Here is a 27,575-nt window from a genome sequence, read left to right on the forward strand (position 1 = left end):
CTGTAGGGGGGTAGTTTCCTGTTGAAGTGTAATTAGTCAGCACGCCACATCCAATCCTGAAATGTTATAAGTCCAACCTGCTTTGTCTGTATAAATATTGCCTCTTCTGTAACAATAAATCAGAATCCATTTTGATACACGACCACCATGTGTCTTGTGGTTCTCCAGGCCCAATGGGTGGTAGCCCATCTAGGCCTGTTAATTAATTATTAATTTGGAACTCTGCAACATACTTTTACGAGGACAATTTAATGTCCCCAACATAACACACAGCTCAGCTACATGCACAGCAGACAAAATGTAACACACAGCTCAGTTACATGCACAGCAGACATACTGTAACACACAGCCCAGCTACATGCACAGCAGACATACTGTAACACACAGCCCAGCTACATGCACAGCAGACATACTGTAACACACAGCCCAGCTACATGCACAGCAGACATACTGTAACACACAGCCCAGCTACATGCACAGCAGACATAATGTAACACACAGCTCAGCTACATGCACAGCAGACATACTGTAACACACAGCTCAGCTACATGCACAGCAGACATACTGTAACACACAGCTCAGCTACATGCACAGCAGACATACTGTAACACACAGCTCAGCTACATGCACAGCAGACATACTGTAACACACAGCTCAGCTACATGCACAGCAGACATACTGTAACACACAGCTCAGCTACATGCACAGCAGACATAATGTAACACACAGCTCAGCTACATGCACAGCAGACATACTGTAACACACAGCTCAGCTACATGCACAGCAGACATAATGTAACACACAGCTCAGCTACATGCACAGCAGACATAATGTAACACACAGCTCAGCTACATGCACAGCAGACATAATGTAACACACAGCTCAGCTACATGCACAGCAGACATACTGTAACACACAAACAAACCTTTCCCATTTGCATGCTAAGAAAATGCTCTGAACAAACACACAGTACCACAACAGGACATTCCATATAAGGTTGTGTCTCATTCAATGAGAAACCAGGAAGCCACTGGAGCGCCATAGTATATTCATGCAATTGTATTCTCTGGACAAAAGAGATGTTTACAAGGGATTGTCCATCTGCGCTGTTCCCCACAGGTGTCTAGAAGCTGTCTCCCGCTACACACACCTCACATACATAAAACTGTCCTCAGCTGCACACACACACCACATATATACGACATACACAAACCTATAGCAAATGCTTTCTTTACACTAGTAATAATAATAAGTCTCCTGCTCCATCGCACTAGCGACAATACACAGCGCCCACAGCCGACACTCCGGCCTCTGACCTCAGCTCCAGTAGCCTGACTCCTCCCACCCAGTCATACATGTGTCACGTGACCTTCGCCCAGGCCCTGGAGCTCACTAGTATTCGGCTGTTACTCAGGGCGCTCACGTGACGACTTCCTGCTGTCTCTGCTACTTGTCACAAGCTGCGGCTGTCACTGTGCTCGGGACTGTACTAGAGGCTGCTCACACCCATCCACTCCAAGCGCTACCGCAGGTGAGTTATGCAGTCTACGGTCCATATACCTGTATGTGTGAAGCTGTAGCAAGATAATTATATATATATATATATATATATATATATATATATATACACACACACATATATACACACACACACTTACATATATCTCTATTAACTCACTTTATTTCCTATAATGAAGTTTTGCAGTGGCTCTTGCTTGGTGTTCCTATGTGCCAATAACACAGCCCTATAGTCTTATTGCAGGTACTGTGTGTCTGTAGGGTTTTCTGTTCCTTGGTGCTTATTCAGACTGTGTACTTTGGTAGTGACTATTACATTCCTCATGGTACACGCCATGGTTTTCACCGACTTCAGCATTACATTACATCTGTTCTCCAGTATAAGATCCTATATGCCATACATCACTTTATTCTCCCTGCGCTCCTGAGCTAGTTTTCTTCTTGAATCCATCCACAACATATGGACCTGGTAGGTTATAGCTCTGATCCTCCAAGTGGGCGGTAATCTTATGTTTTTCTGTGAGAAAATAAAAGGTTCCTGCCGACATGGGGAATCCGAGCCAGTTTACATATATAATCTTCCAGGGGCCATGGTGTGTAAATGGGTGGATGGATTTTATGAAGAAAAATAGCAGATTGTTCAATGGAACGGCGTCAGTGAATTGCTGCAGGTTATTTAGCACCTTCTCTGTTCTGACCGGTCCTCTTACATCCAGCGATGTAAAACAAGTTACACTGATTTTATTCCCAAAATCATCTACACTTAGGTTCCCCAGAAGACCATATATTTGACTAGATTTCCCCCCTTTAAATATCGATTTTGTTCAGTGAACTGTTTTGTGCCTGTTATATTCTGTGGAAGCAGACCACCCCCTTATCCAACCAAAGGAGAGCCAAGCCAGGAATAAGAGGGGGAACCATGCTGAGGTCTAGGAATGAGCTGGTAACCATGCAGGGGACTAGGAATAAGAGGGGGAGCCATGTTGGTGTGGGCCAGCATGGTGACCCAGTGGTTAGCATTCTTGCTTTCCAGCGCTGGGGTTTGTATGGGTTTCCTTCCACTCCGAAGACATACTGATTAGCTATTAGGATTGTGAGCCCTATATGGGAAAGTGACTGACTAGGTCAGTTAAATGTTCCAGAATATGCTGGCGCTATACAAGGAAGTAAAATAATAATAATTTATAATAAATACATATATATATATATATATATATATATATATATATATATATATATATTTGTCATGCTAGGGTCCAAGAATAAAGGGCCCACATGTTCAGGTTGCCAGGAAACTGAAAAAGATTTGGGCCTTTATGGCTATCCCTGTGGATTGGAGCAATTTGTATACAGTACTATGGATATTATATTAGTCTTAGTCTAGACCTGGGTCTGTGGGATATACTGATGTAATACAAAGTTGAAGACACATGCTTATGGTTCCTTTATCATTATTTGGGGGGCTGCACATGCTTTCTGTTACAATAAGATATTATATACCGTAGTATGAGCTCACTCTAGTGAGGTTTTTATTGTATCAGTCCAGTGCGGTAAAATGATTCTTTAGCTTTAGGAAAAGAATTCAGTGGAACTTGTTCTGACACATTGCACTTTATAGATGTGTAGTAATCTCCTCATTTACCGCTGTTCTATGACTAATATGTCTTCTGGGTGTGGTTGTGCCGACCTTTCACCAGAATGACAGCTGCCTTCAGTTACAAATAGCCTAAAGACATATGTTCAACCCGTTTAAGATGCAGGGTAGTTTGTACGTTAATACTCGGTAACTTTTTTTTAATATTTTCGCTCCCCATCTTTACAAAATTCATAACTTTTTAAAATTTTTCTGTCGACATAGTGATTAGAGATGAGTGAGTACTGTTCGGATCAGCCGATCCGAACAGCACGCTCGCATAGAAATGAATGGACGTAGCCGGCACGCGGGGGGGTTAAGCGGCCGGCCGCCGTCAAAGCGGAAGTACCAGGTGCATCCATTCATTTCTATGGAGCGTGCTGTTCGGATCGGCTGATCCGAACAGTACTTGCTCATCTCTAATAGTGAAATGAGGGCTTATTCTTTGTGTGATGAGTTGTACTTTCATTTGTCACCATTTTGGGGTACATATAATGTTTTGATTAGCTCTTATTTATGTTTTTGGTCCATTTAAAATAACACACAATTCTATAGTCAAAATATATATATATATATATATATATATATATATATATTAGCATCTGCCTGCAACTGTTGCTGGCAATGATCCGCCCATGTCTCGGCTCTGCTACATCTCTGTATATGCGCAGTGTGCCCCGATATAGCTCCGCCCACACAATAGCGGGGGCCTATCCGAGAACGGCTGAAGGACTTGTGATGATGTCATCTCGGGTCCTTTAGCCTAGTTTGAACATAATTTCTGTACTAGCGGTAGTGAACTCCGGGCATTTAACTGCATAATAAGTAGCCTATGTTTCATTCCAGGTCACAATCTATTTATGTGCCAAATGTCAGCCAAATCTGTTCAGCCGTTTTGGCGTGATTGAGGACCAAACATCCAAACACACAAACTTTCACATTTGTAATATTAGTAGGATACATATATATATATATAAAAGAATATTGTATTATAATTATTTATTAAAGGGGCTCTATCATTGGCAAAAGTCACTTTTAAGTAATCACATCCTTGCATAGCCTTTAGAAAGGCTATTCCACACCTACCTTCTGTATGTAAATCGCCTCAGTAGTGTTTGAGTAAGTCCATTTTTATTCATATGCTAATTACCTTCTCGGTGCACAGGAAGTTGTCAGCCAGCTCTCCTCTCCCTGCTGTGTACTATGTATGAGAGCAAGGAGCAGTCAGCAGCAGCAGCCTGTGCTATATACACAGTAGACAGTGCACAAAGAGACTTCCAGGGTGCACGGAGAAGGCTCATTAGTATGTGAATAAAAACGGACTTATTCAAACATTACTGAGGCAATTTACATACAAAAGGTAGGTGTTGAATAGCCTTTCTAGAAAAGCCTAGGAGCAGTCAGCGATGAACATGGCGAGCACTTCCACCAGAACATTTCGGTGATGGAGTCACGCTATCAGGGTCAGTGGAGTGCAGCCAAGTTGGCAGACTACTGTTGGACGCTTCAGCGTGATTTATCAACTCATCCATATAACCGGAAGCACACAGCCAAGAAATTTAAACCATAAACATGTTTAACAAATTTTTGCACATATTTTACAGATATTAGACTTCAAACTGAATTTTTGTTTATCATAGAATAACGTTTATGTTTACGTTTAAAATTCATGTAGCAATAACTTTTCAAATACAAGTTTTTGTGCAAAAATTACATTTCTTATTGTTTGAAGTAATTAATTGAAATATAAAATTTAAGATCGTGGATATTTTAACCCCTTCCCGCCGATGGCATTTTTTGATTTTCGTTTTTCGTTTTTGACTGCCCTCCTTCTAAACCCCATAACTTTTTTTATTTCTCCGCCCCAGAGCCATATGAGGTCTTAATCTTTGCGGGACAAATTTTTCTTCATGATGCCAGCATTAATTATTCTGTATAATGTACTGGGAAGCTGGAAAAAAATTCAGAATGGGGTGGATTTGAAGAAAAAATGCATTTCTGCGACTTTCTTATGGGCTTCGGTTTTACGGCATTCACTGTGCAGCCAAGATGACATGTCCCTTGTATTGTGTTTCATTACGATTCCGGGGATACCAAATTTATATGGTTTTATTTACATTTTAACCCCTTAAAAAATTCAAAACTGTGTTAAAAAAAATTTTTTCTAAAAGTCGCCATATTCTGACAGCTGTAACTTTTTTTTTTTTTGTACGTCCGTGTACAGGGATGCATAGGGCGTCTTTTTTTGCGGGGCCGGATTTACTTTTTAGTTCTATCATTTTCGGGAAATGTTATTGCTTTGATCACTTTTTATTCAAATTTTTATTAGAATCAAAACAGTGAAAAAAACGGCTGTTTGGCGCTTTTGACTATTTTTCCCGCTGCAGCGTTTACCCTACAGGAAAAATATTTTTATAGATTTGTAGAGCGGGCGATTTCGGACACAGGGATACCTAACATGTATGTGTTTCACAGTATTTAACTACTTTTATATGTGTTCTAGGGAAAGGGGGGTAATTTGAATTTTTAATACTTTTTACATGTTTTTTATTACTTAATTTTTTTTTTATTTTTTTTTTGCGCATTTATTAGACCCCCTAGAGGGTTTTGAACCCCAGGGGGTCTGATCACTAATGCAATGTATTACAATGCTAATGCATTGCAAAAAATCATCATTGCTTTTGCAGGCTGCATAGACCAGCCTGCAAAAGAAAGTGAATGCAGACCGGCCGGGGAGCTTTTACAAGGCTCCCAGCTGTCATGGAAACTTGACGTCGGCCCTGGAGCTTGCTCTAGGCGCTGGCGATCACCGGCAAAATGGCGGTGCCCATGCGGCGCTGGGAAAATGGCGCCAGAGGAGTTAATGCCTCCGATCGGAGACATTAGAACAGATTGTCTACTGCGTAAAGCAGTAGACACTCGGCGGCTATGGCGGCCACCCGGCTCCCAGGCGGTCACCATAGTTATGCACTCGGCATGCGCCATACTATTACGGCGGATGTCGGGAAGGGGTTAAGAATGGAGGGTGATACAGAAAAATGGTTTGCATAATTGAAATCAGCCTGTTCAAATTGACTAAGATCGATTATTATATACCAAGATATCCGTGGAAAGTTTTTTTTGTTTTTTTTTTGTTGTGTAGTGTAATTCTTCCTGGTCTGAAATCACCTCTTTGGTCTCTCACTACTGGTTAGTCCCAGCCAGGGCCGGCTCCAGGTTTTTATGGGCCCTTGGGCGACAGAGCCTCAGTGGGCCCCCTTGTAAAGGAGGCAGGGGAGTCGAGACACTGTGCGTTACAGATGAAGCAAGTGACGTCACCGTCATACCTCCCAACTTTTAAAGAATAGAAAGAGGGGAAAATGTGCGGCGTGCTCTGCGCGCAGTGGCAAATTTGGCTCCACCCACTCATTCATTTATCATGTGCTCCCACAGAGTATAATCCTCCTACAGTCACCCGTAAATGATATGTTTCATATACACCTTTCATCTGCCCCCAGTTTCATGTCCCCCCCTCCACTTCTGTCCCCAGTTTCATCACATTCTCCCCCTTCATCTGCCCACAGTTTCACGTCCCCCCCCCCATCTGCCCCAGTGTCATGCTGTTCCACCCCCCCATCTGCCCCAGTGTCATGCCGTTCCCCCCTCCCCTTCATTTGCCCCCCCAGTTTCATTGGGCCCCTCCATCTCTGTCCCCAGTGTCATGCCATTCCCCCCTCCCCTTCATTTGCCCCCCAGTTTCATTGGGCCCCCTCCTTCTCTGTTCCTAGTTTCATGCCGTTCTCTCCCCACCCCCTTCATCTTCCCCAGTGTCATGCCGTTCCCTCCCCTTCATTTGCCCCCCAGTTTCATGGGCCCCCTTCATTATGTTCCACCTTAACATAATACAAAACAAACACTTACACTCACCTTCCATCGCTCCCCCGATGCTCCTCTCTCCGCTCTCTCTCACTCCAGTCACATAGCGATTAAAGCAGGAACTGTGAGCGCAGCTCCTGCTTTAAAGCCGCGGCCCGGCGTGCGTGTGTAAGCGCGATGTGATGACGTCATCGCGCCTACACACGCAAGCCGGGCCGCGACTTTAAAGCAGGAGCTGCGCTCACAGTTCCTGCTTTAATCGTCTATGTATTCAGCACATCGGCGTCCGTCGGACGCCGATGTGCTGAAATAGGGACAGGCAAGTGCTGGGGCGGGCACGTGCCGGCACTTGCCCGACTATGCCGTGCGCTGACGCCGGCCCTGGTCCCAGCCTCTGCTTTCTTCCTACAGTTCTCATGTGTTGTATATTACTTAGGTGACCACTCCAGGGGCGAACCTGCCCCTTTCGCCGCCCGAGGCGAACTACAGAAAGCCGCCCCCCCCCCCCTGCTGGGAGGAGGGGGCGGAGCGGAGGGGGCATGGCGAAGTGAAGGGGGCAGGGCTTAGTGCCGTTCGCCGGCGGAGAGCAGGACCTGCTTGTCCTGGACTGGCTTAGGTAACCAAAAATGCCGCCCTCCCTGAGGCCCTGGCATAGCGCCGCCTGAAGCGCTCGCTTCAGGTTGCCTCATGGGAGGTGCGGCGCTGGACCACTCCAGTCATGTACTATTTGTGCTGACGTCGCTATTGAGGCTGTCACCCCCTTGGATTCCCACCAATTAGATCACGGGTTCTAAGGAGTTGCTATGGCAGCCAGGAGGCCGGGAACATACCTTTATATTCTCCTTTATGTCCCACACAGTATAATGGTACTCATCAGTGTTTGTATTCAGCATAATGGGCCCTATACAATATAATGTCCACCATATAATGACCCCTATACAATATAATGTTCCTCATAGAGTGGCTCATGCAAGAGTGTTCCCCAATCGCATCCTTGTCCTGCAGAACGGAGTTGGAGGCGATGTGGAGAAGAGAGGTAAATATTGTACTAATACTTACTGCTCAAGTACCACAGCTTGTACACCACAGGCCGAATATAGTCTGCAACAGAATTAGGGTCAGGGCTCCTCTTCTTGCCTGTTCTGTGATCCGGTTGTAATACACTGTGAGTGTAGTTTTAACCCCTTCCTCCTTGTTGCGTACATTTGCTTAATCCCCAGGAAATCTGTTTAATAATAAAGGGGTTATTCAGGAATTGTAGAAAACTCAGAGGTTGTTGTAACACAAAAAAATCTTATTTACCTACTTCCAAAGCTCTGTACAGTCTCGCCCCCTCTTCCCTCCTACGCTGGGGCTCGCTGTGCCTGAAGCAGAGAAGCCCACATTATTGCTGAGACTTGAGATCAGTAAGGAACCGGTGATATACTTGAGTGACATCCAGTGATCGCTAAGGCCAGTGATTGATCTTGACATTCATATAAACCTCTCCAGGCCCAGCACAAGAAGAAACTGGCACCAATACTTGTACATCTGTCCCTGAGTTTCCAGTAATTCCTAGTCAACCTCTTTTAATGTAATGAGCCCATCCCCACCCTGTATTATTCAGGTATGTGCAGTAAAATACTTGGATTAAAATCCAAGCAGCCTACATGTTTTGGGTGTGTACCATGAGGCGATGACCTTTGCTGGAGTGCAGCCAGTTGTTACTACCTCCTCCCTTCCTCTTGGATGCCCCTCTTCCTTTTTGTTCTAGTTAAATTTGAGTCACTGATGCTGAGTTCTCTATTGGGCCTTGCATTGTTTGTTCTTGGGTGACAGTATTATATAGCTCTGTACTGTTCTACTCTGAGCGATTTTTCTCTGTGCTGTGTCTGTAATACAGACCCGGCATCTGCTGTAATAGAGAGGCAGATGCCGGGGAGTGTAGACGCTGACACAAGTGCCTGCAACATCGCTACGCTCCTGCCCTGCATGAAGCCAGCAGCGGCAGGAGCGATGCTGCTATTCCGGAGGGGGGGGGGGGAGGAGCGAAATAGCAGCATCGCTCCTGCCGCTGCTGGCTTCATGCAGGGCAGGAGCGTAGCGATGTTGCAGGCACCTGTGTCGGCGTCTACACTCCCCGGCATCTGCCTCTCTATTACAGCAGATGCCGGGTCTGTATTACTTTGTGAAGGCTGTACGTCCGATGCCTAGCTGCATCAGGAGCGCACACGCAGGGCCAGCGGCATAGAAGCGACGACTTCTTGCTGCTGGCTTTGCATATGTAACCCCGCCCACCAATGACGCAACAAAGCCGGAAGACAGAAGAATTTACAGCAGCGAAGACTAGCGAGTATGCGACGTGGGAATACCCCTTTAAATACTACTATTAAGTAATGCAACTTGTCCTGCAAACATTAAACCCTCGATATGGCGTATGCATATTCAAAATACATTTTGTCTCCTTTCTATGAGTTCCTGCATCTCTTTATTGTTTGTTATCCTTGCTTCTAAATTGAGAGCCTCTCGCTGAGTAACTTGGAATAAGGGGCTGTGTAAAATGCAGAGAAAAAGAGGAAGTAGGAGAGGGTCACTTTAAACTGTAGTATCATTATAACATTATACCTGATAGACATGGACACACATGGTCAACAGTGACCCAACATAAGGACTGTGTAAAAAGATCTGCACTAGAGTGCCATACATGACTTATGTCCAAAATCCAGAGAAAGCTTCACAGAACATCCCAGTGCACTTGTAGCTCCATGTGAAAGTTATTCTTATACAAATTAACTGAAAAGGGCTTTTGGGGTATTTCTTCTGTTGCAAGGGTTTTACTGACTGCTCTAAATAATACCCCTGTCTGCTGCCCTAGCACCCACACCCTCATTGCTTGAGTGAAATCTCTCACATTGTCACACTTTGTCTGTAGTTAGGTTGGAGTGGAGGGCAAAGCCTCAGTAGAAGAAATGCATTGCACAGGGAGAAATTTGTGTGAAAAACTGTGATATGAATGAATATGCTACAGGTTTAAAATCCTGGTTAGATTTTATGATATAATTTAACATGATACTTTTAAAATTGCAATCTATATTGTATTCATTATGTCAAGAATAGTGTAAGGAGAGAAGTGTTGCAAAAACCCCTATTGTTCCCATGTGCTTTATATGGAAGCCATCATAGCAGTTAGTCCCAACCCACTAACTCGTGGAAACCTGAGACTGAAAGGACAATTCCTGTATCGCACGTATAAGGTATATCTACATGATACAACATAAAAGTGGCAAAGGAGGGTCCCACCAGTGGGACTCTTAAGTATCTTACCAACTGACCTCCTTGGCTCCATCCCATCTGAATTAGTGAGTGGGAGTTACATAAACAGCAGAGTAGGCACTGCAATGTTGTTTCTGTAACTACCATAGAAGGAACGGTGTAAATGTGTTGTATGGTTCCTTTAGGTCACAATTTCTATGGGAGTTATTGGAACAACTTGGCATGGTTCACGTGGCCGTTTTTGTAACTCCAAGCCTGTTGTCGAGGCTTTCAATAGTATCTTCTCAACTTAGTCATCTATTAAGGATGGAGATTCAACAGCCAAAAATGACAGTAAAAAAGTATGAGGCATTGCACAAGGCGACCTAGGTTACCTGTGAGCCATAGTATAAGTACAAGGCCCTTGTGCTGATCAGTCATTTGCCGGATACTATGGGCACTCTTCTCTTATAATACACAATTGTCTGGTCTGCAGCAATGGGAATGTGTGACGTGCCAGTTATCACTAAGGAATGCATTACTGGTAGATGCGTTCCTGTAAGCAGGCATCATAGTAATCTCTCTGCAGTGATATTAGGTGTGTTAGACATAGATTAATGACCATTGATCTTCTGTAATCTTGCAGATTCTGAACAATGGATTCCCTCAGTGCAGCTAATGGAATCTTTGCTATCAATCTGTTTAAGAAGCTTGCAGAAGGCGACAACAAAGCCAACTTGTTCTTCTCCCCAATAAGCATCTCCTCCGCTCTAGCCATGATTTATCTAGGAGCTAAAGGAAACACTGCCTCTCAGATGTCCAAGGTGGGTATGAAAATGACAGTGAGAATTTCTGTTGACACTTATGTTTTGTTTTTTGTTTTTTTTAAACTGCAATTTTAATTGAAAGGATTTTTGTAAAATACAATACAACACAAGAGTTGAAAACATAAAAAACATGAACGTGAAGCAATACATATACCGTCAGACTGGGAATGTATACACATCACAAAAACCTGAGCGTGGAAAGACACTTATGGTTTTCATGAAAATTTATTTTTTTTCTTGGTGGTTGCAGGAGGAATAGTTTTTGTTTGTATTTTTTTTTTTTTCACCAGTGTGATACAGTTGCTCCGGTGGAGTTGGTTTTGCATTTTTGGAGCTACATCTAGGAACAGGTCGTGTTGATTGAAATGTGTATTTATACAATCCAAGTACAAGGGTTAAACCTTTCAGGAACGAGCGTCATTGATACCCCAATGCTCAGGCAAAATTTAGCACTTTGGTATGCACTGCTTTACACAGCAATATATTTTTTAATGGCTTTGCAAGGCTTGTAATAGCCATATTTGTTAAATAAGTTTATTTTATTTTATTTCTGCTAGAAGCAGAAGAATGTTATAAAATATTTTACCTAAAAAAAAAACTGTTTGTATATATACTATTGTACATAAACATATTAAAATTAGATTTTCTAGTTCTTTTGATTACGGTGTATGAGCTACACTTGTATATAGTTTAGCAACAAAAAATGGTTTTATATTCCGCATGGCTTATTTTCTGGATCCTTGGTCCATTTGTAAATTAACTAGTAGTTTAGAGAACAATAGAGGGCTGTAAACTGCTTTTGTTATCTCTTGCTAGGCTTCCTATGAGAGAGCAGCCCTAGGAGAAGAAGGTGAAGGGAGGGATATTCCTTAATATGTACTGTAAAATTTCTTATTCATATGCACTAGTCCTTTATGACAAGGTGTTTATAGCTGAAGGTACACTTTCATACTTCCCAGCATTTTGTGTCATTCTTGCCTTTAAATACTGAAATTTGCTAACAGCAACCAGTGCATTCTAGGAGTAGAAAATGACCATTGTCTTTCATTGACCACATGGCGGAAGTTTCTTTCATTTTGGTGGGATGCAAATGCTTTATTTTCTGCTGACTGAAAAATCAGCTAGCAGACAAAAGACGCGCCTGGCCTGTCTTTGTGCAGATTATAACACATAAAAGAGGCAAAAATGTAAACTTATGTGTGGGTATACAATTATGTCCAACAGTACAAAACTACCACACAATTGATTAATAAAACATAATAAATTTTATTAATACCTACTAAAACAGTAGAATCACATGACATATATGAGAGACAATTACATAATACAATTCTGTTGCTATAAGCAAGTGGGGGTAGACAAAACTACATAGTACCAACTAGCCAAGGCGTTTCCTTTCTTGTTGGTAGGTAAGATGGCAACACTGCATTGTTATACCACCTAGGAGAGATACTGGGTTCCTGGCTTTGTCACACTGCTGTCAATGGCTAGGTGCATCTTGCACCATACATTATTATATATTGTTGTTCTTATCCAGGACTATTCCTACTTCATGTAACTGTTATTGGCCATCTGTTTTCTACCTATTACTGGCTAGTTGGTACTATGTAGTTTCATCTACCCCCACTTGCTTATAGCAACAGAATTGTATTATGTAATTGTCTCTCATATATGTCATGTGATGCTACTGTTTTAGTAGGTATTAATAAAATTTATTATGTTTTATTAATCAATTGTGTGGTAGTTTTGTACTGTTGGACATGTTTGTGAAGATTGTGCCAAGCCTCCCATTGTAGTAAATACGAGGAATATTTCTTCAGACTTGGATAATGGTCCCATTTACCCATATCCTTTAATACTCTACTTTTACATCTCACCCCCCTCCACCTTCTATATGGTCACATTTCCAGGAGCAGTACCAAAGTGATAACCTAGTGCCCTTCACAACTAAGTTTCTTTAGGCAGCATAGGCAGGCCTGATTTTCATACTGAAATTCCTTTCAGCAAATTATCCAATATATTTTCTGTATCAGTTCCTCGCAGTTTTCTAGATCTCTGCTTGTTGTCATTCATTGTGTACTTTCAGTGGATAAAAACCAGTCCATGGTCATGTGATGGATACAGTTGCACGGCTTGTTACAGTCACCTCGCAGTATTCAGAGCTGTGTGTTGTAACAAGCTGTGTGTCCCTCACATGACCCTGGACTGGTTTTCTTTTTGTTTTTTATCCTCTGGGAGTAAACAATCACAGCAAGCAGAGATCTAGAAAACTGTGAGGAAAGTACATTGGACAATTCATCCTAGAAACAATACTATTTATTTGCTGATCTGGACAACCCCTTTTTACTTTTCCATTGCCTTGAGAACTGGCTTTAAATAATTTCTGCAGTTTTCTGTGCAGTTTTGTATACTCGGGTAACAAACTGCCATAAAACATCTGACTGTAACCCTGTGTTGTGATGGATTCTACTATGTATTTAGCTAGTATATATTATCTACTCCATAACACAATCTGAAATTTTGTGTTACAGGTGCTGCAGTTTGAAAAAGCAAAAGACGTCCATGCAACATTTCAGTCTTTGATCTCTGAGATCAACAAACCTGGCACAGCTTATCTCCTGAGAACTGCCAACCGCCTATATGGGGAGAAGTCATTCACATTCCTCGATGTAAGTTAATTGTCCTCAGAAACTTTACTCAGTACTAGGACTGCAATATTTTATCTTTTCTCGACATTCATTCATTCATTTATTTATTTTGCTTACTTGTATAGCACTGTCATATTCCAAAGCACTTTATAGACATTGTCAGTGACTGTCCCAAATAGGACTCACAATCTACATTCCCTATTAGTATATCTTTGGAGTGTGGGAGGAAACTGTAGTACCCAGAGGAAACCCATGCACACAAGAGAACATACAAACTCCTTGCAGAGTCTTTACATAAGGAAGCAAACTAGAGTTTGTAAAGAAACCCACAATCTATATCTAATTTAGCACCAAAAACCTCAAATCTGAATAACAATGTGTTATGAAATTTTACTTGTTTCAAATAAACCTGCCAGCTTCCCTGACTTGTGTGTTTTAGTGAAAACTTGTAATTCCATTTAAAATAAAGTTCTGGATTATTTCCCTTAACTATGCTTTGTGCTATTTCACAGTTAATCCTTCTAGAAATATATGAATACATTGACATGGGGAATGATAAAGCCCATTGTCAAAGTGGAGTGCCCCTGTATACTCTGGAGCTGTCAAGACTGGTTGGAAAGTATCAAACTATGCACGGACACAACCATAGTTGTCAATTACTTTATAGTAGGAAAAACAAAGAAGCGCAAATCAAGGCTGGCATATTGTATGCCTGTTTAGATGTTCCTAGCACCAGCAGAGGATGTGCTTAATTGATGATGTTCTTCTCTGGGGAGAGCCTACAACTCACCTGAAATCTACTTCAGCTGACGTAGATTTCTATTGTCATTTAAGCCACAAGAGTGTCGTAAATGCTAATAAATGTGGCATGTCCACATGCAATTATTTTAATCCCAAGTGGAATAAAAAAAATAAATAAAAATGGAATACTATATAACTAATTCCCATAAACGTTTAAGAAAAGAAGTTGCAAAATTGTTATATTATGGTAAGTAGAAATATTAACTAAATCAGAAATGCCTGGAGAGCTGACAGCCCTGCTTTGGATACATATATAGTCATGTTCCCAGGTAAAACTCATTTTCAGACTGAAGTAAAGTGCTATTTGAATTTTGCAGGAATTCCTGGGATCTACTCAGAAACACTACCATGCAGACTTACAACCTGTGGACTTCTCTGCCAAGGCAGAAGAATGCAGGAAGGAAATAAACTCCTGGGTGGAAGAAAAGACAGAAGGTGCTGGCAGAAGATACTTTACTTATGAATCTATACCATTAGCTCTCTTAGCTCTTTTTTCGTTTTTTGCTTTCATATAATTATACTATGAATAACAGAATTTTGGAAAAAAGTGTGTAGTTTGTTTTTTGGTGGGGGAGGGGTTGGTTTTTGTTTGTTTTTTCTTTTTCTTTATATATACTGGTGGACCTTTCAAATAGTGTACTAGTTTTTTGCCCAGAACATGCCATTTTAATGTTTTAACGTTTTTGTTCAGGTAAAATCCAGGACCTGTTACCCAGTGGCAGTGTGGATTCCCTCACCAGATTAGTACTTGTCAATGCAATTTACTTTAAAGGAAATTGGGCAAACCAATTTGACAAAAATTGCACACATGAGATGCCCTTCAGGCTGAATAAGGTATGTACTGAATGTGAGTGTTTTGTAAGTCTGTCAGCAGGTATCTAAATAACAGTCCCTTGTAGGGTAGCTTCTACACGTTCCAAAGATGCCTTTCTTATACTGCAGCTCCATTTTCATGGAATTATTGTTTTCTATTTTTACGCTAGTTAGCTGAAGGGGGGATATTTCTTCTTTTCTCGGGGCTTCATTCTCCCCTCTAGATAACAGCCCTATCTTCCACCCAGCTCCTCTCCCCATTGTTTGAGTTCTATCTCCTACTTTGTTACACATTTCCTGCATGCAGCTACATCTATCTGAAGCCAGACTCCTGCTTTTCCGGGTGCAGCCTGACCTAATCAGGCATGCACAGTACAGTCAGTAATATGCTTGTCAATGCTGATCCAGACAATAGGCACAGGTAGGAGATGTCACTCAAACAGTTGTGGGTGGAGCTGGATAGCAGTTAGGCTTAACAGAAGAAGAATTGCTCCTGAAACACTCTTCAGCTCTTATGCATAAGAATAAAGCATAATTTCCATGAAAGATGAAATGCAAAACAGAATAAGAAAGGCATCTTTGGAAATTGTATAGCCAGCCATACTAGATACTGTCATTAGTTTAGTATTGAATTTCCTACTGACAGACTCCCTTTAAATTGTAACTAAATTTTAAAAAAACTTTTAATTTTTCTTGCCGTATTTGTGACATTAAAGGGGTTGTACCGTTATGGACACAAGACAGGGGATGTGTATGGGGCCCAAATGACTGGTCCTCTAGTGATCATGAGGAAAGGACCCCCAAAGCCTCCTTGTGAGTGCACTACATTCTTTTCTATTGAACTGCCGGGAATGTAATCTCTGGCAGCACCTGTAGCCCTTTAGAAGGGAATAGAGCATCGGTAATGCAAGCGCACTGACACCCTATTCACAAGAAGCCTTTAAGGGGGCTTTCAGTGATGTCAGGCATTATACATTATGAAAGCTCACAATTCCACCTGTATTTCCAGTGATATCACCATTTGAAAACAGTCTGAATTGGGTGCAGCTACATATAAATATGCCAATCCCAACTGTGTTTTCAATTGTTGATATCAGATTGCTTGCATTTAAAGGCATAATATTTGGAGACAGAAGACTGGCTACTGCATTTGAAACCAATTGAATCAAGTGACCCATCTGAACTGAACACTAAGGTTGATTACACGTTTTTTTCAGTGGCATCATGCCATTGGTGGAATAGTGGTTAACAGCTGGAGCCAGAACCACTACTCCACCAATGGATCTCAAAAAGGTCTAGTTGACTGAAACATGTGGTGATTGGCAGCCAAGTGGTCTTCTTGTGGTCTTAATATCCCATAGCCACAGTTCTTTGTACAAATAAAGGTTATGCCTTTAACTGCAAGCAAACTGAATGTTGTGGATTTCTTCTCTTGGAGAACACAAATGTTTATGTCCTCCACGAGCACCACCTCATTTTAAGATAAAATGCCCTCCTATTGTTTTTTGTTCAACAAGTGAGATCTTTGGAACTTTTACACCTGCTTTCCTGGTGTCTTGTGAAAGCTGAGAATTTCCTCTTTCATGGGACACCAAATATTGTCCATTTATTTCCTTTGGCAGTGCAGGAGATAGACGAGTACAGCACTTGGCTGCCTCAGGCATTCACATAAAGAATGAATGGAGCAGCAGGGCTCATGCTTGGTCTACTGTTCAATCAGGACTGGACAACCAGATCCTCATTCTCTGGATCGGTGGAGGTCCAGCAGTCATACCCACTTCAAATCTTAGTACAACCCCTCTTATCTACCTGTATTCATAAGGTTGGCATTCTCCTTGCACCTACTTCATTGACAGGTTAATAACTCTTTGCAGGGGGCAGAGCTGCCTTGATGAGTACAGTGGATAGAGTGGATTATTCTGAAAACGGAGAGCAAAAATGTCCCCTGTGCTGTCTGCAGCAGTCTATAATATGCTGCCAGCTCTACTTTCATTGTCTATACATGAGCTTTTGCTATTTGATGAATGTTTTTTAGCAGCAGTAGTTTTCTGAGCTACAGACATACAGCATATTTGCTTAACATTACAATAAGCGCTCTTATCAGGGTGAACCCTGTCATGCATTGCCAGCAAAGTACATTGTGATGCAAAACTCCACTCGCATGTTCTTGAGATTGGAAGACCTGCTCTGTGTGGACAGTCTGTATGCTCAGAAATGTTGCAGTGTGTCTAGACCAGGGGTCCTCAAACTTTTTAAACAGTGGGCCGGAGGCAGAGCAGGTCGCACAAACATCGGGAGAGGTGCCCTCCAATAGGTAAAGTGAAGTGCGCTCCATGGCCTGGACCAAGCTCCCCAGGAGCTTCATTATAAATGCACGCCTTCCGACGTTGTTGGCAGGGCCAGACAGAAGTGCTTGGCGGGCCGCATGTGGCCCGCGGGCTGCAGTTTGAGGACCCCTGGTCTAGACTCTAGAGAAAGTGCCTCTAATAGAGGAGAAATATAGGCTTTAGAATTACTAATTGGTTTTCTTGCTCCCTAATAACAAAAGCTAGCACCTAGATTTTAGTAGTCTGTCTAGGCCTGCTGTATAATTGGGCAGAGCTCCATAGCCTGTGCCCTACAGTCAAGCAATACCATTTGCACTGCCTGCAGACATTACTAGTGGGAACGTCAGAGGTAAAGACAGTAGAATAAAGGGAAGTGGAGGATTTAGAGGCAGTGAGGAAATAATCTAACTAATCACTCACTTTGATTTATTGTGAGATCAATTAAACAGAATTATGCCTTCTTTTCTTAACTTCTTAATACACCAGGTATGATAGACACAAAAGGCTTTCTTATGAAGTGATGAAATGATTCATACATTAGACTGTTTTATCAAATGGTGCTACTACTTATGACTTCACTTCATATTGGCCATATATGTTTGGTATTTTTGGCTTATACCAAACCACCTATTATTCCTGTATTAATATTTTTAATGAAGTAAATGTAATTCTGTGACATAAAATGTGCTGTCTCCTTCAGAATGAAACCAAACCGGTGCAGATGATGTATAAAAAAGCTAAATATCCAATGACTTATGTTGGGGAATTGTTCACCAAAGTCCTGGAGTTACCATATGTTAACAGTGAATTAAGTATGATTGTAATGCTCCCTGATGATATTCAAGATGGAACCACTGGACTAGAGAAGGTAAGCTGATTCTGCAATTCTGAGTTTTATGGATGGATCATTTCTGTACAAAAGTCATTGATCTCTCAGAAAGTTCAAGGTACACAGTCCTTCCTTTGCATTTCTTGCCTATAGGAAACATATAGTTAGTACATATTGTGCAACTCTGAACCACGGTTAATACATCTTTTACCAGCGGATTGTTTTTCCTTGTGTTAATTTTTTTAGGTTTGGGTTAAATCTGCTACATCCGTGTATGGTGGAACTAAAAATCCATTACAGGAAATAGGGTCTGGATAAGGGGGTGGTCTTTCTGATACTCTTCACTGTATTTTTACTTGGTGTTGTCACCACTGCATATTGTCTGGTTAGACTGTAGTATGGAAATTTAGCAAAATCTGTAGCATAGTTATTCTGCAGCATGTGGCCGCAGCCTTAGGTTGTGTTCACATCTGTATACTATCTTTCCTATTAAAAACTTTGCTCACTGTGTCAGGTCCTAAAATGACCCCATTGTAATTGGTGTCTGTCATGCGTTTGTAACATAAATCATAATGCAAATCTGGACAGAGTCCTACAAGGTTTGATATTACCCCACACTATATGATGCCGTTTCAGGCTAACCTTAAATACCCAGGCACCATCTGCACGTTAAAGGACACAACTGGTGACGGCTCATTATGTTTGTGTAATTACAGTGACCTCTATTACAAAATTGTCTGACCGCTGTATAACAAATGCTACCTCCGATGCCGCCCCTGCTACCTCTTGTGTCACCCCCTCTACCTCATAGATTGTAAGCTCTTGTGAGCAGGGCCCTCAGTCCCATTGTGTGAAGTGACTATTTCTTTGTAATGTGTCTTTATGTCTGTACTTGAACCCTACAAATTGTACAACGCTGCGGAATATGTTGGCGCTATATAAATAAAATGTATTATTATTATTTTCAGTATTTGGCTTTTGTATGATTTACTGCTTTTATACTTTTTTCTCTTTTTATAATACATTTTTATTTATACAGTGCTAGTGTGTTCCCCAGCACTAAATCATACAGTACAAAGTAATAAATCCATTCACACAATGGGAATGGGGCTCCTGATCACAAGAGATTACAATCTATGAGGTAGAAGGGGCATAAAGGTTATCATTTTTATCAACAGTTTAATATGATTAGGCGCAGCTTAGTTTTCTCTCAGCATCTGCCAATGAAGAAAGTTAGAATCGAGTATATTGACTTTCTTTCTGGAAATTTCTTTAAGAGTTTCTGCCAAAATTGTCTGGCAGAAATGTAACCACCCTCTCTTTATTGAAATAAACTTGTATACGTGGCCAAGTCATGGATGTATTGGAAAGTCTGGGGAACAGTTGTGTAGTGCTGGGGGTTACAGCTGTGATGGTGGCTATACAGCCAGGAGGCCACTAGTCCTCTCGCCAAACTAATTGAACCTCTGTGATCTCTCTTGATGCCTGTCAGCCCATAAACCATCTCCCTTGTTCTCTGAACTTGGCAGGCCCCTAATCCTGTTAGAAGGTCTTTAATAGAGATGAGCAAGTACTGTTCGGATCAGTCGATCCGAACAGCACGCTCCATAGAAATGAATGGATGCACCTGGTACTTCCGCTTTGACGTCGGCCGGCCGCTTAACCCCCCGCGTGCCGGCTACGTCCATTCATTTCTATGCGAGCGTCCTGTTTGGATCGGCTTATCCGAACAGTAGTCGCTCATCTCTAGTCTTTAACCCTTTAATGCCAATAGTAGCAGTATGTCGGCAGATGGAAAAGAAAGTAGAGAAAAATACAGAAGGCTGGAACAGTGTTACAGTATTGTTACTGCCTTACTGTATGAAAGAAACTGCTTAGCTGTACAGGAGAAGATGTCATCGGATGCAAATGAACTGTAAGAACTGGAGTCTGTCCATTATTTGGTGAATCCATTATAGGGGTATACTTTTTCACATAGTTGCTGTATCCAAGCATGCCATGTTAGAACAACAAAAGGCAAAACTTATATCTTGGGACTTGTACCATCTAATCTGATTTAAAGGGGTTTTCTGGCCCTAGATGTTGTTTTTTTTTTTGTTTGTTTTTTTAAAATGGTGATTTTTAGGCTAATCCACAGGATTGTTCATCGGTGTATAATCTGTGGTGCTATGATACCTGTACCCATGTAGATCTGCTGATCTGGTAGCTTCTAGCATTCAACAGTGGAAGAGAACTGAATCAGCCTTTTCCTATTCAAGTAATAGAAGCAGAGCTGCAATTCCTAGTGCCACCACTATATAGTGGGCGGGGCTTACTTGAATAGGAGTACACTGTTTCCTCTCCCATTCTACTGCTGTAGATTCCAACACCCAAAGGCAGCTGGATGAGCAGATCTGTGTGGGGTCTGGATGTTAGACCACCACAGATCAGATGGTCATCAGTATCAAAAATGTCATTGGGATCAGAAAACCCTCTTTAAGAACCTTACAAACCTGAATGCTAGTGCTACACTGATGGATCATCAAGAGATCAGCGCTGCTCCTGAAAGCTACAGATGAGCTGCAGATGGAGGGTGTGAGCAAAAGTTGTGCAGGAGCCCAAACAGAACTTTTTTGCATCTGGAATTAAGAATCTTTAGCTAGACTCCTGAAGGGTAGATGTCTGCCGACCCAACATGCAGTGTAGCATGTATAACCAGCATAATACCTGTCCTTTTCCTAACACTTTCTCTGTCCTAAAATCTTTAAATTTAAGGGATCTTTGCCCTGAGCCAGTGGCTTGGCATGCTGTCCTTTCACATGCGTACTTTCTAAATCACCAGTAAACCTTTGTAACATAATTATTGCAATGTTTTATTCTTTTCAGCTGGAAAATGAGTTAACATATAGCAAATTTTTGGAATGGACAGACCCAGAAAGAATGGACATTACAGAAATGGAGTTGCATTTGCCAAAGTTTAAGCTAGAAGAAAATTATGATCTGAAATCTGTACTTTGTGACATGGGAATGCCTGATGCCTTTGCCAGCACATCTGATTTCTCAGGAATGTCTAGCAATAATGAACTAGTCCTGTCTAAAGTAGTGCACAAGTCTTTTGTGGAGGTGAACGAGGAGGGTACAGAGGCTGCTGCAGCCACTGCGGGGATTATGATGCTCCGCTGTATAATGATTGTACCAAAGATTATATGTGACCATCCTTTCCTGTTCTTTATCACTCATAAGCAAACCCGCAACATTTTGTTTGCTGGTAGATATTCTGCACCTTGAGAAAATTATTAAGGGGCACTCCACCTACAATACAGGTTAACCAATCATATATTCTGAAATATCCTTATACAGAGCTTGAGGCTACGGCCTCACGTTGCGGAAACGCTGCTTCTTTTGTTGCGGGTGTTTTTCTTTGGGGTTTTTTAGCCAAAACTTTATCTTATCTAAAGGAATAGGAAATATGTATGAAGTTCTTACAATTCTACCTTTTACTCAATCCACTCCTGGTTATGGCTCAAAAAAAATTCAGCAAAGTCTTCAACATAAAAATATGCGTTTCCCCAATGTGGGGCCTCAGCCTAAAGGGGTTTTCTAAACAAATGTGCATAACCATGTTTAGCTGTTTTATGTGTGTATCAACTAAACTCTGTTGTAAATGAAGCCTAAATGATACTGAAGAATGAGGGATTTTATGAAGAATGAATTTCATCTGCATTTTTAACTCATTTATAGGAAAGGCTACCTACTCAACTGTACAATGGCATTGTCTGTTATACCATTGACTTATCATACCATCAATGATAAACTTACTGCCCAACGGTAGTATATTATCTCAATGGTGTCCTGTGTCATAAAAGTATGTAATGACCTGGTTATTGTAGAATAACTTATTACAGTATGGCCTCTATATGCTGTGATATATTTATATATGGGACTTGGCAGGTTACTCTTACTATGAAAACCAAATATTTTATTCTTCTGAATAATTGCACTATTTCTGGATATGACTTTTTCTGTTTGACACGCCTTAATTTGTATTGACACACTTGTTTGATCCATTATTGTAGGTAATGTGTTCTTATACTTGTAATAGTTGAAGTCCACAATAAATATCCTGTGTGATACGATTTACAATTTTTTTATTTTTTTTTTTTATTTTTTTTTTTTTTTTTAGTTTTGTGTAATAGTTCCCACATGTTTTTCCAAAATAGGCCAGTGTTGCAGGTCTAGCAGTTGCTAACATAAGGTTTAACTTCTCTTTTGTCTTAGTTTCATACTAATACTTGCTGCACAGTGATAGTCATACTGGTTATTTCTACCCGTACTGCTTTATGAGAGGAACAACTAATAAAAGGTAGAACTAAAGAAAGGAAATATAAATGGTATAAGTTAAAGAAAAAGTTTACGAAAGAGATGAGGAGTGAGATCATCTGTGACAACAATGTTACCAAAACCCGGCTCGCCATCCACAATGGTTTGTAGGCATTAAGATGTCAGGTTATCTTATTAAGTAAAAATTCTTGGAGTTGCCATATTATGACACCTGTAACTCGTGTGTGTGTGTGTATGTATATATATATATATATATATATATATATATATATATATATATATATATATATATATATAAAAAAAAAACAAGCCTACTTTACTATATGAGCAACTTGTGGTGTTGCATCATAGCCCTAAAGGTAAGGGGAGTGCACCGCTAAACTTTATAGCTCCTGATTACTGGTGGATTTTTTGAGACCTACGACAAGGAGGGGCTTTATGCTGAGCTTTTTGAGAACAAAGGACCCATATACTGTTCTTGCACAGGTCCCCTTTGGTGTCTGCATTAGCTTATGGACTTTTGATCCTTTCACAAGTGTGTAGTCCCTGAAGAAGTTTTCTGGGACTTGCATATTGATCGTGCATTCTTAGCCCCACACTGATCACAGTGATGATAGCCACTGAAACAAGATAAGAAGAAAAATACGGCACCGAGCCGACCCTAGTGTAGTAAATTCAGCACAAGTATGAGTAAAGGTAAGCAAATGTTGAGCCGCTCACCTTAGGGGGTTGTGTAGGACACACCAACCCCAACATTTAAAAAGATGTTAGAAACCTAGAGGGAAGCAGCTGGAAGAAACGTCACTGGGACGTAGAGGCATCAACAGACTGGGACCAAAATCCTCAGAAGGTTTGGCAAGGAGAAGCGCTCACCCAATTGGATAACGATATGTTTATTAATGCACGACGCGTTTCAGGCATTTAGGCCTTTATCAAGTGCAATAAATCACCTTCCCAGAGCAGCTGGGAGTCTTAGTGGTTCCGAGTTCAGGCTCAAGGTGATTTATTGCACTTGATAAAGGGCCTAAATGCCTGAAACGCGTTGTGCCTTAATAAACATATCGTTATCCAATTGGGTGAGTGCTTCTCCTTGCCAAACCTTCTGAAGATTTTGGTCCCAGTCTGTTGAGGACCTCCACTGAATCGCTTTCACAACCACTGCACCTTCTTTCCTGAGCCATTGTTGTCACATTCAGTCAAAACCTACAGCAACTGTTCAGTACCATTCAACTAAGTAATATCCTACGGTATTTATGATGCTGTGCTTGGTATTCAGTGAAGAAGCCAAAGCGTTTAACTGAATGCTGCGGTCTCTTCAATCATCTGATCTGTAGGGGTCCCAGTGTCCGACCCCCATTGAACAAATACTTATGACTAATGTTAGGTTGAAAATTAGTCCAGGAAAATCCCTTTAATGTGCTTTCTAGAATTATTCTTGGAAGATGGATGCAGTAAAACTGGTAAGAGATTTCTGGGAAGTTGGTACATTTTAATAATCTTGGTTTAATTTTGCATGACTGATAATCAAACCTTAAGGGATGTACAAGTCTTCTGCATCACTGCAAAAGTGTAGCAGTGGTCAAAATGAAATGTCTGAACCACTACTATGACACTTGTTTTCTTATTAGATAATTTAACTTTTATTATTAATAAACGCTATTTGTTTGATATTGTAATTTTGGCTACAGAAATATAATTTCATAATTTATTTCATTTTGCAAATACATCCCAGTTAATATTTTCTCTTATTACTCTTAGTATTAAATTTCTTTGTTTTTCCAATATTTATATTGGATTTTCTAGCCATCAAAAATACAACCTGGATCTGGGGACAACACGGTGGCTCAGTGGTTAGCACTGCAGCCTTGCAGTGCTGGAGTCCTGGGCTTGAATCCTGCCAGGAACAACATCTGCAAGGAGTTTGTATGTTCTCCCCATGTTTGCGTGGATTTCCTCCCATTCTACAAAGACATACTGATAGGAAAAAGAATGTACATTGTGATCTCTATATGGGGCTCACAATCTGCATAAAAAAAGCTACAACCCGGATCATGGGTGGATCTATCACAGCTGTCATTGCTCTGTGATGGAGTCATAAAATCCTGTAAAACTGGGATTTATTTGTTAATGGATAAAACCAATCTCTATCGTTTTTTAATAAATGTGATTTCAAATTTCTCTTCCTCGAATTGATGTCTGATCACTTTAGGTTAATTCACTTAATGTGTTTATTTCCAGCTTGAACAAGAACTCACTTATGAGAAATTTGCAGAACTGACAAATCCAGACAACATGGACAGAACCGAAGTGGAGCTTTCTTTACCTAAATTCAAGCTAGAAAACAGCTACGATCTAGAATCTGTTCTTGGAGGTTTAGGCATGACTGATGCCTTTGACATAGGCAAATGTGATCTTTCAGGCATGTCTGGAGATCGTGATTTAGTTCTATCCAAAGTGGTCCATAAATCCTTTGTAGAGGTGAATGAAGAAGGTACAGAGGCGGCGGCTGCCACAGGAGCTGTTATTATGCTGCGTTGTGCTCGGTTTGTACCAAGGTTCACTTGTGATCATCCTTTCCTTTTCTTTATCATACACAAGCAAAGTCGCTGCATTCTGTTCTTTGGTAGGTTTACTTCACCTTAGGTCAGGATTTACACACTGCAGATCTAGTTTGTAATTAGTAGTAACTCTGCTTTATATTAACACGTAAATGTACATTCCATGACAAATGGAATGAAATCCATAACAAATTCAGAACAAATCTATAGCAGTATTGCACGATACAGATTATAAATGCTGCAGCATGCTTTAATATGATTTTTTCAGCATATTCATGGGGTTTTATCATCTCGATTTAAATGCATTATAATTTACTGTGTATTTTGGTTCACATTCCACATCATAAATCCATTTGCGAAATGTAAACCCAACCTTAGTCAAAGCACTATGCAATATCAAACTAGGGCTTTTTGTGTACTAAAGATTAGAAACCTATTTGCTTGTCACAAGAGTATCTAACATTATATCATTGCCACTCACACTACTTAATGTAGCGTAATTAAAGGGGTGGCCTTCATGGACCGCAGGGATGTCTTGTCCTATTGTCTGTCACTCACATCAGTAATGACAGATACGTAATACACTGGCATATAGTCATGTCTGTTCATTATTGGTTTAAAACCTTGATCGCAACTATTAAGGGTGCATTCACACTGAGTAAACGCTAGCTTATTTTGTAGAGTAAAATTACACTTGTAAATTTTGCTATCCCATTGACTTCAATGACATTTTACAGGCGTATTTTTTACAGGCGTATTTTTACACTTGTAAAAAAATATCATTGAAGTCAATGGGATAGCAAAATTTACAAGTGTAATTTTACTCTACAAAATAAGCTAGCGTTTACTCAGTGTGAATGCACCCATAGGCTGCGTTTACACACTCAAATTCCTCCTCCTAAAAACATCTCACCATAGAACTGTATGGTGAGATGTTTTTTGGAGGAGGAATTTGAGTCAGTTTCCTGACCAAAAAAAAACTCTGTGTGAACACCGCCTCACAGAGTATTTTGGTCAGGATTTTGAAGCCATAGCCGCCTCAAAATCCTGACCAAAAAGACGGCTCCCATTGAAATCAATGGGAGCCAGTCGGGTGTTTTTTTCCGGGAGTCGTTTTGTTCCGGCTCCCGGAAAAAGAAGCGAGATGCTCATTCTTCAGGCCGAGTCGCCTCGCGATTCTGCCTGAAGACACACCCTGCTCCGGACTAGGCCTTCGGACTAAGTCACAGCTACCCGTATTTTCGACCGGCCTCAGGTTCCAGTCCAAAATACATTGTGTGAACTTATACTTAGATTGGGTTTGCATCTTCAGGTTTTGGGGTTTTTTTGCAGTTTTTGAAGCCAAAACCAGGTATGAATCATATAGGGAAAGCATTTAGTACTTTTGGTTTCCTAAAACCACTGCTGGGTTTGACTTCAAAAATTGTATCAGAAAAAAGCCTTAAGGTGTGAACATAACCTTTAATCCTTCATAAATGAATCTCCTCAAATCCACAGTTCCACTACATTGCTTAAAGTACTGAATATATATATATATATATATATATATATATATATATATATATATATATATATATATATTAGCAAGTGTGAACCTAGTCTAAGCTGCATTATTTGTTGTATTACAGAACAATACAAATAATCTCTACAAACTGGGCAATCCTTTAAACAAATGTTGATTTTTCTTATTCAGGTTTATAACACTATTTTGAAATCTAGCAATAGGTGCACAGTGCCTTCAGTGTAACATGTTGCAAAGCTTTACATGTTTGAGCGTGACAGTCTTGTAAGGCCTTATATAATGGTTATCTACATACTGTACAACAAATATATTACAATGATCAATGAAGGGGATGTCTCATTTTCACAACACTTCTAAGAACCGCTTCCCCAACAGATAGTTGTTTGGCACTGCCAGAACTACTCAAACCCCTGGCAAATATTGTTCGCCAGGAGATTGTTTGCCTTGCTCCTGCATAGAAAAATGAAGTACTGTGTGGTGCCCATTCAGATATATGGATCACCTTGTTCAGCCAAGACTGCCAGAGCAGGTGCCGCTTTTATTTAGCAGGGGACCCCCAGTGTATGATGTCCATCTCCTGTAATATGGCAGATGGATAAATGTTTTCTTATGGGAAAACAACTTTTAAATAAGATGCTTTAAACACAGTATATGTGCCTTTTTTTATACTAAGGCTGGATTCACATTTGCGTT

At 40.8% G+C, this 27,575-nt stretch overlaps 1 protein-coding gene across 2 annotated transcripts; it reads left to right on the top strand.

The window, feature by feature from the left end:
* The first annotated feature begins 1,456 nt into the window (after positions 1-1,456).
* On the top strand, positions 1,457-26,112 carry LOC142200392 (serpin B6-like). Of its 2 annotated transcripts, none has more exons than XM_075270730.1 (7): positions 1,457-1,531; positions 10,884-11,061; positions 13,596-13,733; positions 14,831-14,948; positions 15,205-15,347; positions 18,354-18,521; positions 25,041-26,112. In XM_075270730.1, exons 2-7 carry the CDS (start codon positions 10,894-10,896, stop codon positions 25,443-25,445), a joined length of 1,140 nt encoding a protein of 379 aa, XP_075126831.1. In that variant the 5' UTR covers positions 1,457-1,531; positions 10,884-10,893; the 3' UTR covers positions 25,446-26,112. The 2 variants fall into 2 exon arrangements, with proteins under 2 accessions (XP_075126831.1, XP_075126832.1); XM_075270731.1 differs by lacking the exon at positions 25,041-26,112 and adding an exon at positions 21,348-22,597.
* Positions 26,113-27,575: the final 1,463 nt, after the last annotated feature.

The sequence above is a fragment of the Leptodactylus fuscus genome, chromosome 4, assembly GCF_031893055.1.
Source record: "Leptodactylus fuscus isolate aLepFus1 chromosome 4, aLepFus1.hap2, whole genome shotgun sequence".
In the NCBI taxonomy this organism is placed as follows: domain Eukaryota; kingdom Metazoa; phylum Chordata; class Amphibia; order Anura; family Leptodactylidae; genus Leptodactylus; species Leptodactylus fuscus.

What these genes read in the sequence shown, in the direction of transcription:
- LOC142200392 (XM_075270730.1), top strand. Translation starts at nt 10,894, where the DNA reads ATGGATTCCCTCAGTGCAGCTAATGGAATCTTTGCTATCAATCTGTTT. An exon ending in AGTCATTCACATTCCTCGAT is followed by an intron (nt 13,734 to 14,830) that starts GTAAGTTAATTG and finishes TGAATTTTGCAG; the next exon opens with GAATTCCTGGGATCTACTCA. An exon ending in GAACCACTGGACTAGAGAAG is followed by an intron (nt 18,522 to 25,040) that starts GTAAGCTGATTC and finishes GTTTATTTCCAG; the next exon opens with CTTGAACAAGAACTCACTTA.